This window comes from Pterocles gutturalis, unplaced genomic scaffold, assembly GCF_000699245.1.
Source record: "Pterocles gutturalis isolate BGI_N339 unplaced genomic scaffold, ASM69924v1 scaffold48356, whole genome shotgun sequence".
Taxonomy (NCBI): Eukaryota; Metazoa; Chordata; class Aves; order Pterocliformes; family Pteroclidae; genus Pterocles; species Pterocles gutturalis.
The window spans coordinates 748-13,043 of record NW_010102305.1 but is presented as its reverse complement, the minus strand read 5'-3'; the positions used below and the strand labels follow the sequence as shown (position 1 = coordinate 13,043).

The window sequence follows — 12,296 nt, the reverse complement described above, 5'->3', positions numbered from 1 at the left end:
CCAGAGGCTGGTCCGAGGGAAGGAAACGAGCCCCCCCAAACACACCCCTCCGTCACAGGTGTTCCTGCCCTCCTGCTCGAGCTTCCATTTCACCCAGCCACTTCCTCACCTTCCTTTTTTTTTTTTTCTTCTCTTACAGCGGACATGAAGAATTACTTGTTGAAATCACTTTCCCTGTCATTTACAGTCTGCTGAAAAACCAACATACTCTCCCCTCTTCTTTTAGGGATAGATTAAGGGATGAGAATTAATGGTGCACGAGAGGACAGAGAGAAAAAGGGGAAAACAGCAACAGCTGCTTGTAAACAGCTTCCACGACTTGCAGCAGTAATTTCATTAAACTCCATGGCTAGCTGCGTACCTAACCTTCCCCTGGCCTAGCCTCTCTTCTTGAAAGCCCTCACCCACTTGTACTCCTTCAAAATTCTGTCAATCAGCCATAAACTTCATCTGTTCCATATTCCCAAGACCACAGTAAGCACTTCTGTTTACAAAATCACAGTTTAAATACTTCCAGAGAATCAAAGACAGATGCAAGCTATAGCCTCCACCTATATTTTATACTAAAGCTTCTGGACAAGAAAACCCCATCCATTCAGTGAAAAATCTGTTCTTTCACTTCAGCTGTCGGAGTGGCACCACAGACGAACAGGGGGCTGCTTGTATTCTCCAGCTGCTCAGATGACTTTTTCTAAACCATGGTGCAACATCAGGAACAGGTGACAAAACAACCCCAAAAAGGGGCCCCGGAAAGAGAATGTATTTACAGTTTTCAGTATAAACACCACAGAAGAGTACAAACCAGATCTGTAATTAGCAAAAGGATCACTCAGTTGTTTGGTTCAACTACAGTCTGTGCCGGTTGACTGATTGGTATTGATACTGCAGAGGAAAGATTAACTTTATTGTGTAAATCTGGAGCTGGAATGTAGGCAGTACTCTGTGTGACAAACACAACCATGCCATTAAAGAAAAATAAATAAAGAGGCAGAAATGAAAAATTTCAAACATGCTGCTATGAAAAAGGCGTGTCTGCAGTGTAAGAAGAGATAAAACCACTGCTGCTAACATTGTATTAGCACACCTCAACTAGTTAGTAACGTCGTAGGTGCTTTGGGGCACCTTTAGAAAAACCTGCGCCACGTTGGCATCCAAAGCTTGAAGCAATGTAAAATTAAATTACTATTCGTGGGATAAAAGATGAACTTTTGCAAAAAGCAGCTTCCATGTTAAAAACCATGGCAGAGCAAGATAAAGCACAGGTGTCACAAAGGCTGCATAGAAGGCTTGAGTGGAAGAACAATTTACATTTCACAGTTTTGGTGTCAGATTAAATACAAATTTTTTTGGATGTCAAAGTGCAGTCTCAGGTGTTGATATTAAAAAAGTCCCTGCAACACAGACACACAGTGTTAGTGACATTGACAAATCTGTTCTTCTCACCACTCATATCCTTGGCTCTATTTTTGCTGTCAACTGAGCTTCAACATTTCATGGTCAATGATTTTCACTTGAATTTCCATTCTTGTGTATGACCTAGCTCACTATCTCCGGGAACAGGCTAGATATCAAATAACTGTAAGTAAAAATATTCCTGAGTTTCTGCACAATATCACATTTTCTTAATAATGATCTATTAAATCTTAAAGTCTTACTAATCCAAATGCTGTTCCTTCTTTTCAAAATGATCTATTTCCAGCCCTTTTTAAGGCAACAACCTGCAACAATGTCATTATTGCTTAATTTCAATTCTTCCCCTCTCTTGGAAGAAATGTTTTCCTTCTATAGTAACAATTCCACCTCTCCTTGGTTCACCTTGGCAGAGATACAAAAGTAGACTGCCTCAGGGTTACAGTCAGCAGCAGGTATTTTCAGCAGCTCTTGTATTTACGGCTGTATTTTCTTTTCCACAGTTCACAAACCAAAATAACAATCTTTCCTGCAGTGCAATTAAGGACTACATGTACACCAGGAGAACCCACAGTAAGCCTTACTACCAGAAAATAAATACTGGGGCCAGAAAGGAGGAACAAACACACATTTTCTTAGTATAAGATTTTTTTCATATATTACAAAATTACAGTTTCAATAAAGAAGTAGAAAAATAGGAAATTATTTGGAAAGCGCTTGCAAAATACAAGCCCTTCCTCAAAAGGCATTAATTATCCAAACTACTACACATAAATTATCTGAACATTCAGTGACCTACATAGAGGGTCCCAGTCGATACACTGAACACAGAGGTTGAAAAGAATAGAAAAGTATGTTTTCACTGGAAGGTCTATCTCAAACTGGGGAAAGCCAGGCCTCAGTTACCATTCTGGAATCCAGCTTCACTTGTGTCAGTATCGTGTTCCTTAGAGAAGGGAAAAGGAGAAAGGAGGGAAAAAAAAAAAAAGGATTTTAACATTACATTTTCGTCTTAACTAGATTATTTGAGAAACAGGGAACACTTGCTAGTAGAAACAGCTGATCTGCCAATATGTTCTAAACAGACTTTGAAGCATAAAATTTACTACACAGAATTAGTTCAACACAGTACTGCTTGTGAGTGACAATGTGCTGGTTTCACATCCACACTGTAGCATCAGCAAGCACTGTGAGCATTCCTGAAGGTACACTGCACCATTAATGAACTGTATTTAGCTGAAATTACCTAAACTACACTTGCATGTATTCATCCCCCAATTAAAATAAAAGAGAGACTTAATAAATTGAGCGCTACACATTCGATACAGATTAGGAGTCATAAGTATTCTGGATCACGCTTCGCTGGTCTAATTTATCACACAACAAATGTTTTAACACATCACTGTACTTCTTGCCTGTGACAACTGTAGCTGCTACAAAGATGTATCAGCCTTAGCCCTGATACTAACAACTATTCACTTGTAATTCTGTTATTAAAAATACCTGATTCAGTTTCTTAAACTCAACCACTTGGAAGAAGATGTGCTCCAGGATATGTTTGGCATCTTGCTTCTCCTTTGTGAGTTTACTTGTTACTCCTAGGATATCACCACATTTTCGAACGTAAAACTCCAGGTCATCATCGGTACCTAAACAAGCATCCCAAGGAAGAAAGCAGCTGAACATCACACGTATCCATATCAGCAGGGCAAAAATGTACTACTATGAATCTCATTTGCTGTTGGCATTCTGGAAGGTTAAGTCCTATAAGTAAGATCAGTGGACTAGCTGTGATGTATTCCTGCAGCTAGTACTTTCTCATCTTGTTTAGAATTAAGGTGTGTTTAGAATAATCTTAACATTTTAACTTCAAAGTATTAAAATATGTGAAATAAATCAGCAATTTATGCACGATATAGGAAACAGCAAGCAGAAACATAATAAAATGTCATGTAACAAAATAAAATGTTATGGTACATAACGTTATCAGTTTCCGAGGCCTTCCAATTTCTTAGCCCAGGATGACAGCAGTGGATTTGCATAAATGAAGACCATGTTTTAGAATTAAATATAACAATTTTCCTCCAAAAACTTGGACTTTTATATACAAATGTGTAAACAATCAGTCTGCTCTGCTTACATTTGTTAGTAATCTCTGCAAGACGAGCTTTCTCAGAGGAAAAAGTTTCATCCAAGTCAAACAGCTCCAGAGGGGGAGGAGGCAATTCTCTGAAAGCAGGTGGAAAAACCTTGAAGAGAAGAATTAGCATGGTTTATGGCCAAATATTTTTCTTACACTTTACAGATCTCTAAGACAACAGTTTTAGACTTAGATTGAACTTGAACAAACCTTTTATAAAGTCAAAAGCAACTCCAAAGCCCACAGTACAAAGGTGCACCTTTTTAAAAATTGTATCTGTGTTTTGTAAAAATAACTGAATATTCCAAGAGTTTAGTGACAAGTATGCCAGAATTACCCCCTAGCATCACAACTAGATATACTGCATTTTCAGTTTTAGTTTTGCTCCATGAGATCCAGGTGATAGCTGAGATACTAAGCTTGCCATAACAGCTCATCTTGGAAACATATTCACATGAATTCTGGAAAGAGTATTTTCTTTTTCATGTAGTCACCACTTATGTCACAAGTTGAACTTGTGTTTTCAAAGAGCAACACATGAGACACTACTTTCAGTTGCATCCCTGCAGCTCTAAGGATCCCAGTGATGTTTCCTCAGTGGCCAAGGTAAAGAAGGATGGAGCCATAATAGCAAAACTCAAAGATACTCAAAGATCCCTGCTTTTCAAAGTACGTTTGACAGCACTACAGCTCCTGTTGTTGCTACTAGCCCAAATCTCTGCTGGCAAATCTGGCCAGCCCTTGCTGTAAAAGACCAAAGTTCCACTTTCTACTTCCCCAACAGATATGGGAGACAGAAGAAGAGTGGGACATGCTGGTTCCTCCCCTGGCAGCAGTCACTATTATTACTCACACCACCACTGCTTTCTGGAAGACCACATTTTGTTTTCACAGCAAAGGCTGAACCCAGCACCTCACAGGACTGGGAGCAGCTACTCAGCTGAAGGCTTATATACACACGCCATTCTGCTGTACTACCAGGTGCTACATTTTCAAGGTCTGTTGGTAAAAATTAGAAGCATAAGTGTTCTTTCCTCTCTGCAATGTATTAAGCTCCCAAGTGATTAATTATTACAACAGCATTTCTCACTTTTTTTTTTTATTTGAAAGAACGATGGAAGCGACACACAGAGGTTTTACATGAAACAGAGGGATTCTCCTTGTGCTGTATCAGCAAGGAGATTACTCACAGCTGGCTGGAGGACAGGTAGTGGAGTCTCAAATTGAGGCTGAATGAGTTGGAGGGGTTCATGCTTCACATTCAGCTGTTCGTAAGCTCTGCAGCACAGAAAAAGACAAAGTATGAGAGAAGATATGATACAACATCCATTTCCACTTGTATGCCATAAAGGCTATCGAGATTAATTTTTACAAAGACACTAGGGTCAACATTATGTACAGTCATAGCATTAAAAAAATGGCATGTCTAACTTTAGAAGGACCCCAGAGAACTACATATCAGTAATAACTGACTTTACAGCAAGCAAACCAGTTAGAATTACGACAGACAAGAAGATAATGACAGGCAGATACATAAAAAGAGAAAAAAGAAGGAAGTGACACCTCAATTCTTCAAGCAGCTTTCAAAAGGATGGATGTGCATGAGAAAAAAGTGATCCAGTTCAAAAAGAGCAGACTTGGGATTTCAGAAAGGTTTTTCAGGAAGTCCATAATCAAAAGCTATTTTAGAAAGTTATTTGTTATGGGATGATAAAGGAGATCTCACTATGAATTCACATCTAGTGAAAATACAAGAAATGTAGAGTAAGAAGAAAGGGTGTTTACAATAGAGTAGCATCTGTGTTAAGCCTGCTACTATTCAACGTGTTCATACATGATCTGGGTAAGACAAGCTATGAAGGACAAAGCTGCTAGTGATAAAAAACTGCTAAAACTGAACAACAGGTAAATCTCAATACAGAATTACTGGGAAATGCAAAGATGAATGAAATGCAGCTTCAGTAAACACCAAGCAATTAAAAAGTGGAAAAGCAACCAACTCTCAGTTATCACTCAGAAAGTACCCAGCATCACTGTAGATAGTTCTACTAAAAATATCAGTTCACTGAATCAGCAGTAGTCAGAAAAAAAGTAAAAAACAATGTCAGAAACTACAGCTAAGACAAGAAGCAAGAGAAAACATCACTGTCACCCTGTACAAATCAATCTTCTGGTATATCCATATTCAGAATGCTGCCGACAGCTCAGTCCCTTCTGCTCTTCAGCAGACACAGCTAAGCACAAACAGAAAATGCAGGATACACAATGGAAAAACAAATAAATAAATTTTAAAAATCACAGCTGCTGACTTGATAACTGAAGGGAGGGCAGTTGTATCCAGCTGATAAAGGGATGTATCAAAGAGCTTTGTGAAGTCTGTTGGGTTCTCATCTCCTTCTTGCAGACAGACTCGCAGTTGCTCAGACAGTGCAGCTGTATCTGGGAGCATGGTATAGTCTGAAACCTGAACACACACGGATATACACACCTATGATTTAAAAAGGCCAACTCATTTACAGAGACAGCTTACTAGTCAACTGTGGAAGACTGTTGTTCTTTTTATGCAGAGTATATAATTTTATCATGTATGATATTTCCAAATAAAAATAGCTTTTGCATACATCAGTGAAAAAAGCAACTAAAAATGATACACAGGTTGATCCCTATTCATATACAGAAAATCTGCCTTTACTTCATGCACTTTCCCCTTGTCTAAGGGCTCAGAATGAAATGCAAACTTACAACTGGAGCAGCACATGATCCCATAAACACGGGCAAATGGGAAAGAAACTTTCGCAAATGAAATCTGATCATGAATAGCAATCTGAGTCTGACAGAGATACAATACCATTATTTTTTATGCCTAAACCATCTGTTGACTCAATCCCAGACCCTGAATAAAGGGCCTAAAACAACAACAGCATCCCTCTAGCTGTTAACCTTTTTGTGCTAAATACATGTTTTGGTAAAACTGGTGCTGCCAGATCACACTATTATTTACTTCCTTATGATGGATCTCTCTTACCTCAGGGTCCTCCATATCCAACTGGTTTAAATGGATATCTGATGTTGTGAGCCACTGGAAAAGCACATCCTGGAGAAGAGCAAAACTTAATTTTAAGAGGGTCCAAGTAACCTTATGCTTAAACATTCATATTAAATCTATTAAATAACATACCATGAAAAAGAAGAAAAATATGGGTAATAAATCAAAGAATTTATAGGGAGAAAATACAAACTATTTGTATTTACAATATGGAAGCACCGAGTCACGGCAATGAGGATACTTTGCATGAGGTGCGTACTTTCAGGAACATCAGGAAACTCCCCTTCTTACACCTAATAACGTTACATTCCCCACTTTGGAAAGTGCATTACAATCCCCAGGTATCAGGAGCTTTATATGCAAAGGTTTATTAACAAAGTGGTGAACAGAAATAGGAAAAGCTTTTCAAAGTCCAATAACATAAATAATAAACTATATCTTTAAAAATTCCTTCCAGTTACTTTTGCTCTAACAAACTCCTCAGGCTGTTAGTAATTGGGTTAGAATCTCCACGCTGAATCCATTTCATAGTTATTTTGCTCCAAGATGAAGCTACTCAGCTTGAATTGCTTTGTAAGTGCTGTGAAGATCCACTAAGGTGGTTTTTTTTAAAAAAAAAAAAACAAAACAGACAGACAGACAAACAAAAAAATGCCAAAAACAAACTTACCATGATCTTACCATTTTCTTCTTTATCTAAGTATTGATCACTGAACATGTGGGAAGATCCCAACGCTGCCATCTTTCCACCTTGATTCTAACAACAAAGAATACAACATAGCAAAGCATCTTTCCAAATTGCAGTCTTAAAGGCAATTGCTAATGCTGTCTAATTACAAAGTGATTTCAAGAAATGGGAAATTTTGGAATAAGGAATGGTACCTGCAAACTTGGCAAGCTCACAAGAGTGCAGCATTTTTATAAGAGTATATGCTCTTAAGGCTCATAAATTTATTACAAATACTGATCTGCGTTTCATGAAAATAGACAAGTGTCTGGCAGTCAAAAAATACAGATAATATAATCAACAATAGCTGCACTTTGGCCATTTTTGCAGAAAAACACTCTTTTTCAATCAAGTAAAAAAGAACTAAGTTAAATGTATGCATTATAAATGAATGCAACCCACTCCTCAGTGTTCAGAATGTAAACCTAGAGGCCAGCAACACACATGCATGTCAATATAGCACATATTCAGGTCAGGTAATAAGAGTTTGGTAATTGTATTATTTAGAAGGTAAAATGCAAAGTATGCAGCTCATTATATTTTAATTTACCTAAATTAAACATGCGTGAAAACATACTAATGAGATATCTTTGGAATTTTTCTCAATCCTGATTACCCCTTAATCCTTCCACAAGGACATACGTAAATAGCAAGCTTTCAACAGAACAAAACACCCTGTAATTCTCCCTGCACCAACTGTGAAACTCATAGCATAATATAACCATGAAGACTTAGGCAATGAATTTGAAGATACATCAAACAAAACTCCATGTTCTGCAAGGCTTTAACCTGAACTCTACATGCTTTACCCACAATAATGTAACTAGGTAGGATCCCCTGCTCTTACTTTCCATTCTTTCACTTTCTTCTAACAAGAGTCTCTGCTCTGCTTGAGAGACAACCTCTGTCTTTAGCTTCATCTTCTACCCTCGTGTCTATAACTTTCTTGAGCTAGATAGCAAAATGATGCCATCTATTTGACATTCATGTATTATATCAAAGGAAGAGCTATCAGTACAATGTGTAATGGCTTCCACTGCACAAACCTATTACGCTTCAGTGATCAACCCATGCAAAACACTTCATGGAGGTGCAAACAAGTTATATGGCTTTGACTTAGAGCATAATTTAGTTGTTACAATTCTTAGAAGAAAACACTCCTCTCCACACCTACTACATGAAACACAGGAGACCCGACCTAAACAGGAACACCAATGAGCAAGGCTCTAAACCCAGCAAAGTTAAGGTTTTACATAACTCAGATGATTTATGTCACAAAAAGACAACTCTATCATTAATGCAAATAATTTCAGTATTACCATGGGTGCAAAATTAGGCATGAGTCTACGGGTCCATTGGATCTATGTGCAAATATTGCATGGGTGGAGGGATTTTATTATCTCTTAGAGCTGCAGATAAAATGTGAGCAGTTCACTTCATGCTGCTGTATTGTCTTTGATTTATGGGGTCTATTTCAGCCACAACATGGGGGATGAAGTTGGGCATCCTCAGGAAACAAATCACCTTCCTACTGAAGATATCAAAAACCACAGCAGTGTTAGAAACTCATTTCCATAGTAAAAAATATGTTGACCTGTTTACGTTCACTAACAATATTAATTCTTTGTTTGTACCCATCAACTAGATTTCTGAAATTTTTTTCATAAATTAAAAGGGCTGGATGGCTAAGATAACATAAAAATCTACCAGTTCCAAGGTGACAGGCCTCTTCCTTAACTCAATGTGGCATATTTATGAATCTAACAATAATCCTACTTACTAAATGATCACTAAAACGGTGTGAAAAAACCCAAACAATGAAACTTCAAAGAAAAACTAAAAATACCCATCTGTCAACCAAATAAATATATAATCTTTGCTGACCATCAGATCAATTCTCCTCTGAACCCCATGCAAAGAAGTTTTCCATGAAAGGAGGCAGAAGTCACTCGGCTCATCTGGAGCTTGCAGGCGGCATCAAAAATGGGTTTGTAAGTACTCCCAGAAAATACACTCACAATTTTTTGTGTGGGGTAGGGGAAAAATGTATGGTTTGTTACATGCAAAATCATACCTCATGCTGATAGAAAGCAAGAATAGGCCTGTGGAGCGGGTAGCAAACAGATCCTGTTGATAGAACAGCCACTGCTGGTTTCATTACATTCAGTGTGGCACCAAATGGATACACAAAGGTGAGCGCTCTGCAGGAAATACAGAAACTCCAGAAGTACCTGCATGCATCAGGTAGGCTGGACATTTTTATAAAACTCAGTCTGCCTGCCTAAACCGCAAACCGATTGTGCACTGGTGGGGGAATGTCAAGAGGCATAGTTTAAAAGATTCAGATCATTATAATGACATTTTAGTCTCTTTCTATAGTTTTTTCCAGGTTGATGCCTTGTCTTAAATAAGGAACCAAGAACACTCTTGATTTCTGTTTGCACACTCCTGTCTCCAAGAAAAGGGTGGGGGTATTTAACTCACAGATGAATATATATTCTGGAACAAAACTACATGAAATGTTTTTACACTGACATTTTTCCTTGCAATCAACCACATGGTCATTTATTAGTCTAAAAATTAGCTGCAAGGAAGAATACAAACATTTATAGTTATTTATGGAAAAGCTGTGTTCTTCTCAATGCCTTTCCACTCCTCTGCAGCACAGAGGGATGGATCGTTAAAAACTGCAATAAATTTTTATCTTACCCTGGATTAAGACTCTTTAAAAAGATGTAGGGTTGCTCATGCCTGCAGCCAGACTACTCACTATCTCGAGGTTATTCATATTTACATTGTTTAATCAAATCCACAGACAAGGGACAAAAAAGATCTGGCCAGGAGAGGAATAATTCCCTTCAAAACCTATCACTCCTGCTCTTTCATTGGTCATCAAGCACTACGAAACAGATTCTCCTTTCCAGATATAACCTCGAGGAGTAAGAAGCTGACATAAGAAATACATTAAGACAAAACCTCAAGACAAGCACAACACACTCCTGATAGATTATAGACCTGCTAATTCTGAGTTATTCTACATCTTTTCATATCGGCTTCCTCAAAGCAAAACACTTACTGTGAGTCATCTCCACTTCCATCTCCATCTGTTATCCCAGGCACTGTTTTTCCTGCAGCTTCACTGATTCCCCTAGAAGATGTTGAAAAGCAAATCTTACTAAAAACAATACAGCTTATAAGAGTTTACTGTAAAGATTTATATACCCCAAATATTTACCTATTCAAAACTCCATCAGAGATCAGCGCTTCTTTTGGGTGGTGGTACTTGTAATACACGTTTCGTACTACAGCATCTTGAAGAAAGATAAAAAAAATAAAGGAATTTACATCTTAGCTGACGAGTGTGCCAGATATAGCAATGAAAAATGAGTTTAGCTCTTGGATTCCCTGGGTGTTTGCTTCTAACACCACAAAGTTGGCACGTGGCTCCAAAAAGAATTCAGGTCAGCCTTTTCTACTGTTTCCTTCTGGACATACAGATTTAGAACAGGAATATATTTGCAAGTTCAAATAAAAATAAGCACATCTCCATGTCTTCTGCAAAGCAAAAAAGGCAGAAGGATAATCCAGTTAAAAGAATGTGTATCAAGTTCTACAAGTTTAAGTCATTTTTTTACATGTCTTCCAAAAGCTTGATAAATCTAATACTGTTGATGCAAAAAAAGGCACAAAATGCCACCAAATACCCTGAAAATATTTTATGCACACTGAGACACAGCTAGGGTTATTTCACATTGGCAGTACAAACCAAATGAATGCCATTTTATTGGTCTGCTAAAGAAAAGTGCCACTGTTTATTCAGGGTGAGTATGACGTGATTCAACCCATTAAAATGCGTGGGAAAAATGTTTGAAATCAAAGGCTTTTTAACCAAGAAATGTCACTGGAATTGGCTTTTGATACTAAATAACATTAAAACTGACAACTATAGCAAAAGAATGGAGATGGCTGAGTTGTTATCAAGGTACTGTGTCCACGGAAAGCCCATGGTGTGCTTCAGTATTACAGTACCAGGTACATGGAGATTTCAAGAAAAAAACATCCCTTAGACCAAAAGGGATCACTTTGCGAGAGGGATCTGCATGGATTACATTGACAAAGGTGGAACCTGCTCTTTAGATTTTGCTGAAAATGGAAGAATAAAAGGTACAAGTGAGCCCAATTACCATTATTGAAAAGGATCCCATATTCTTCTAACAAAAAGTTAATATTTGTGCCGTATCGTGACTCCCCGCCTTCTCTTAGCATCACCAGGATGGCTCCACCATCCTCCAGGAATTTCCTCAGAACCGAAAACTAGAAGACAGCAAATATCCAGAAAAAATATATGTGAAGGAAGCTACACACAAGATTGCAGGAAGGTACACTGAGATGGGGGAAGGTAAATGATCTGACTACTTGCAATGAACTTGATCCCATCAGAAAAGCATTCAAATTTCAGTTTGTGTGAATTCATATAAAGCAGTACTATTGCAAATTCTTCTGTGTTGTTCTTTTCTATTTCATATTAAACAAATCTTGAAACATAACTAATTTGCAAACAATTATTGACTTCTTACCTCAGCAGCACTGAACTTTTCTCTTGGCCCTGCTGTAATCCACAATTTTACCCCAAGCAGTTTCTCAGATGTGATCTCATCTTTTAAGCTGTGAATAGATTAAGAGACATGATACTCTTGGATATAGTCCTGACCCACAACTTTTTATTTTTTTTAAGAACTAGCAAATAAACACAAAGCAAACCACTTCAGTCACTTCACATCCTCTTATCTGGGTTTAAAGTTGACAGTTCAAGTGAAAATAAACCTTACAAATTTCAACCCATTAAACAGTAAGCCCCTCTAACAAGGTTCTGCAGCAGATCCAGAACTGATATAAACCACGGTAGCTGCTATTAAACTTTGCACCTGATCAGCTTCCTCTTATTCTTTTTTTCTTTTTGCTCTAGACACATT

General features: G+C 37.8%; 1 protein-coding gene across 1 annotated transcript; it reads right to left on the bottom strand.

The window, feature by feature from the left end:
- Nucleotides 1–2,244: 2,244 nt before the first annotated feature.
- Nucleotides 2,245–11,988, bottom strand: IFT52 (intraflagellar transport 52; the record flags this gene model as incomplete). Its single annotated transcript, XM_010085731.1, has 12 exons — nt 2,245–2,356; nt 2,914–3,059; nt 3,551–3,659; nt 4,741–4,828; nt 5,860–6,014; nt 6,576–6,644; nt 7,267–7,353; nt 9,398–9,524; nt 10,400–10,471; nt 10,559–10,634; nt 11,508–11,637; nt 11,901–11,988. Coding segments are annotated over 12 exons (1,195 nt in total), but the record flags the coding sequence as incomplete, so codon positions are not given.
- Nucleotides 11,989–12,296: the final 308 nt, after the last annotated feature.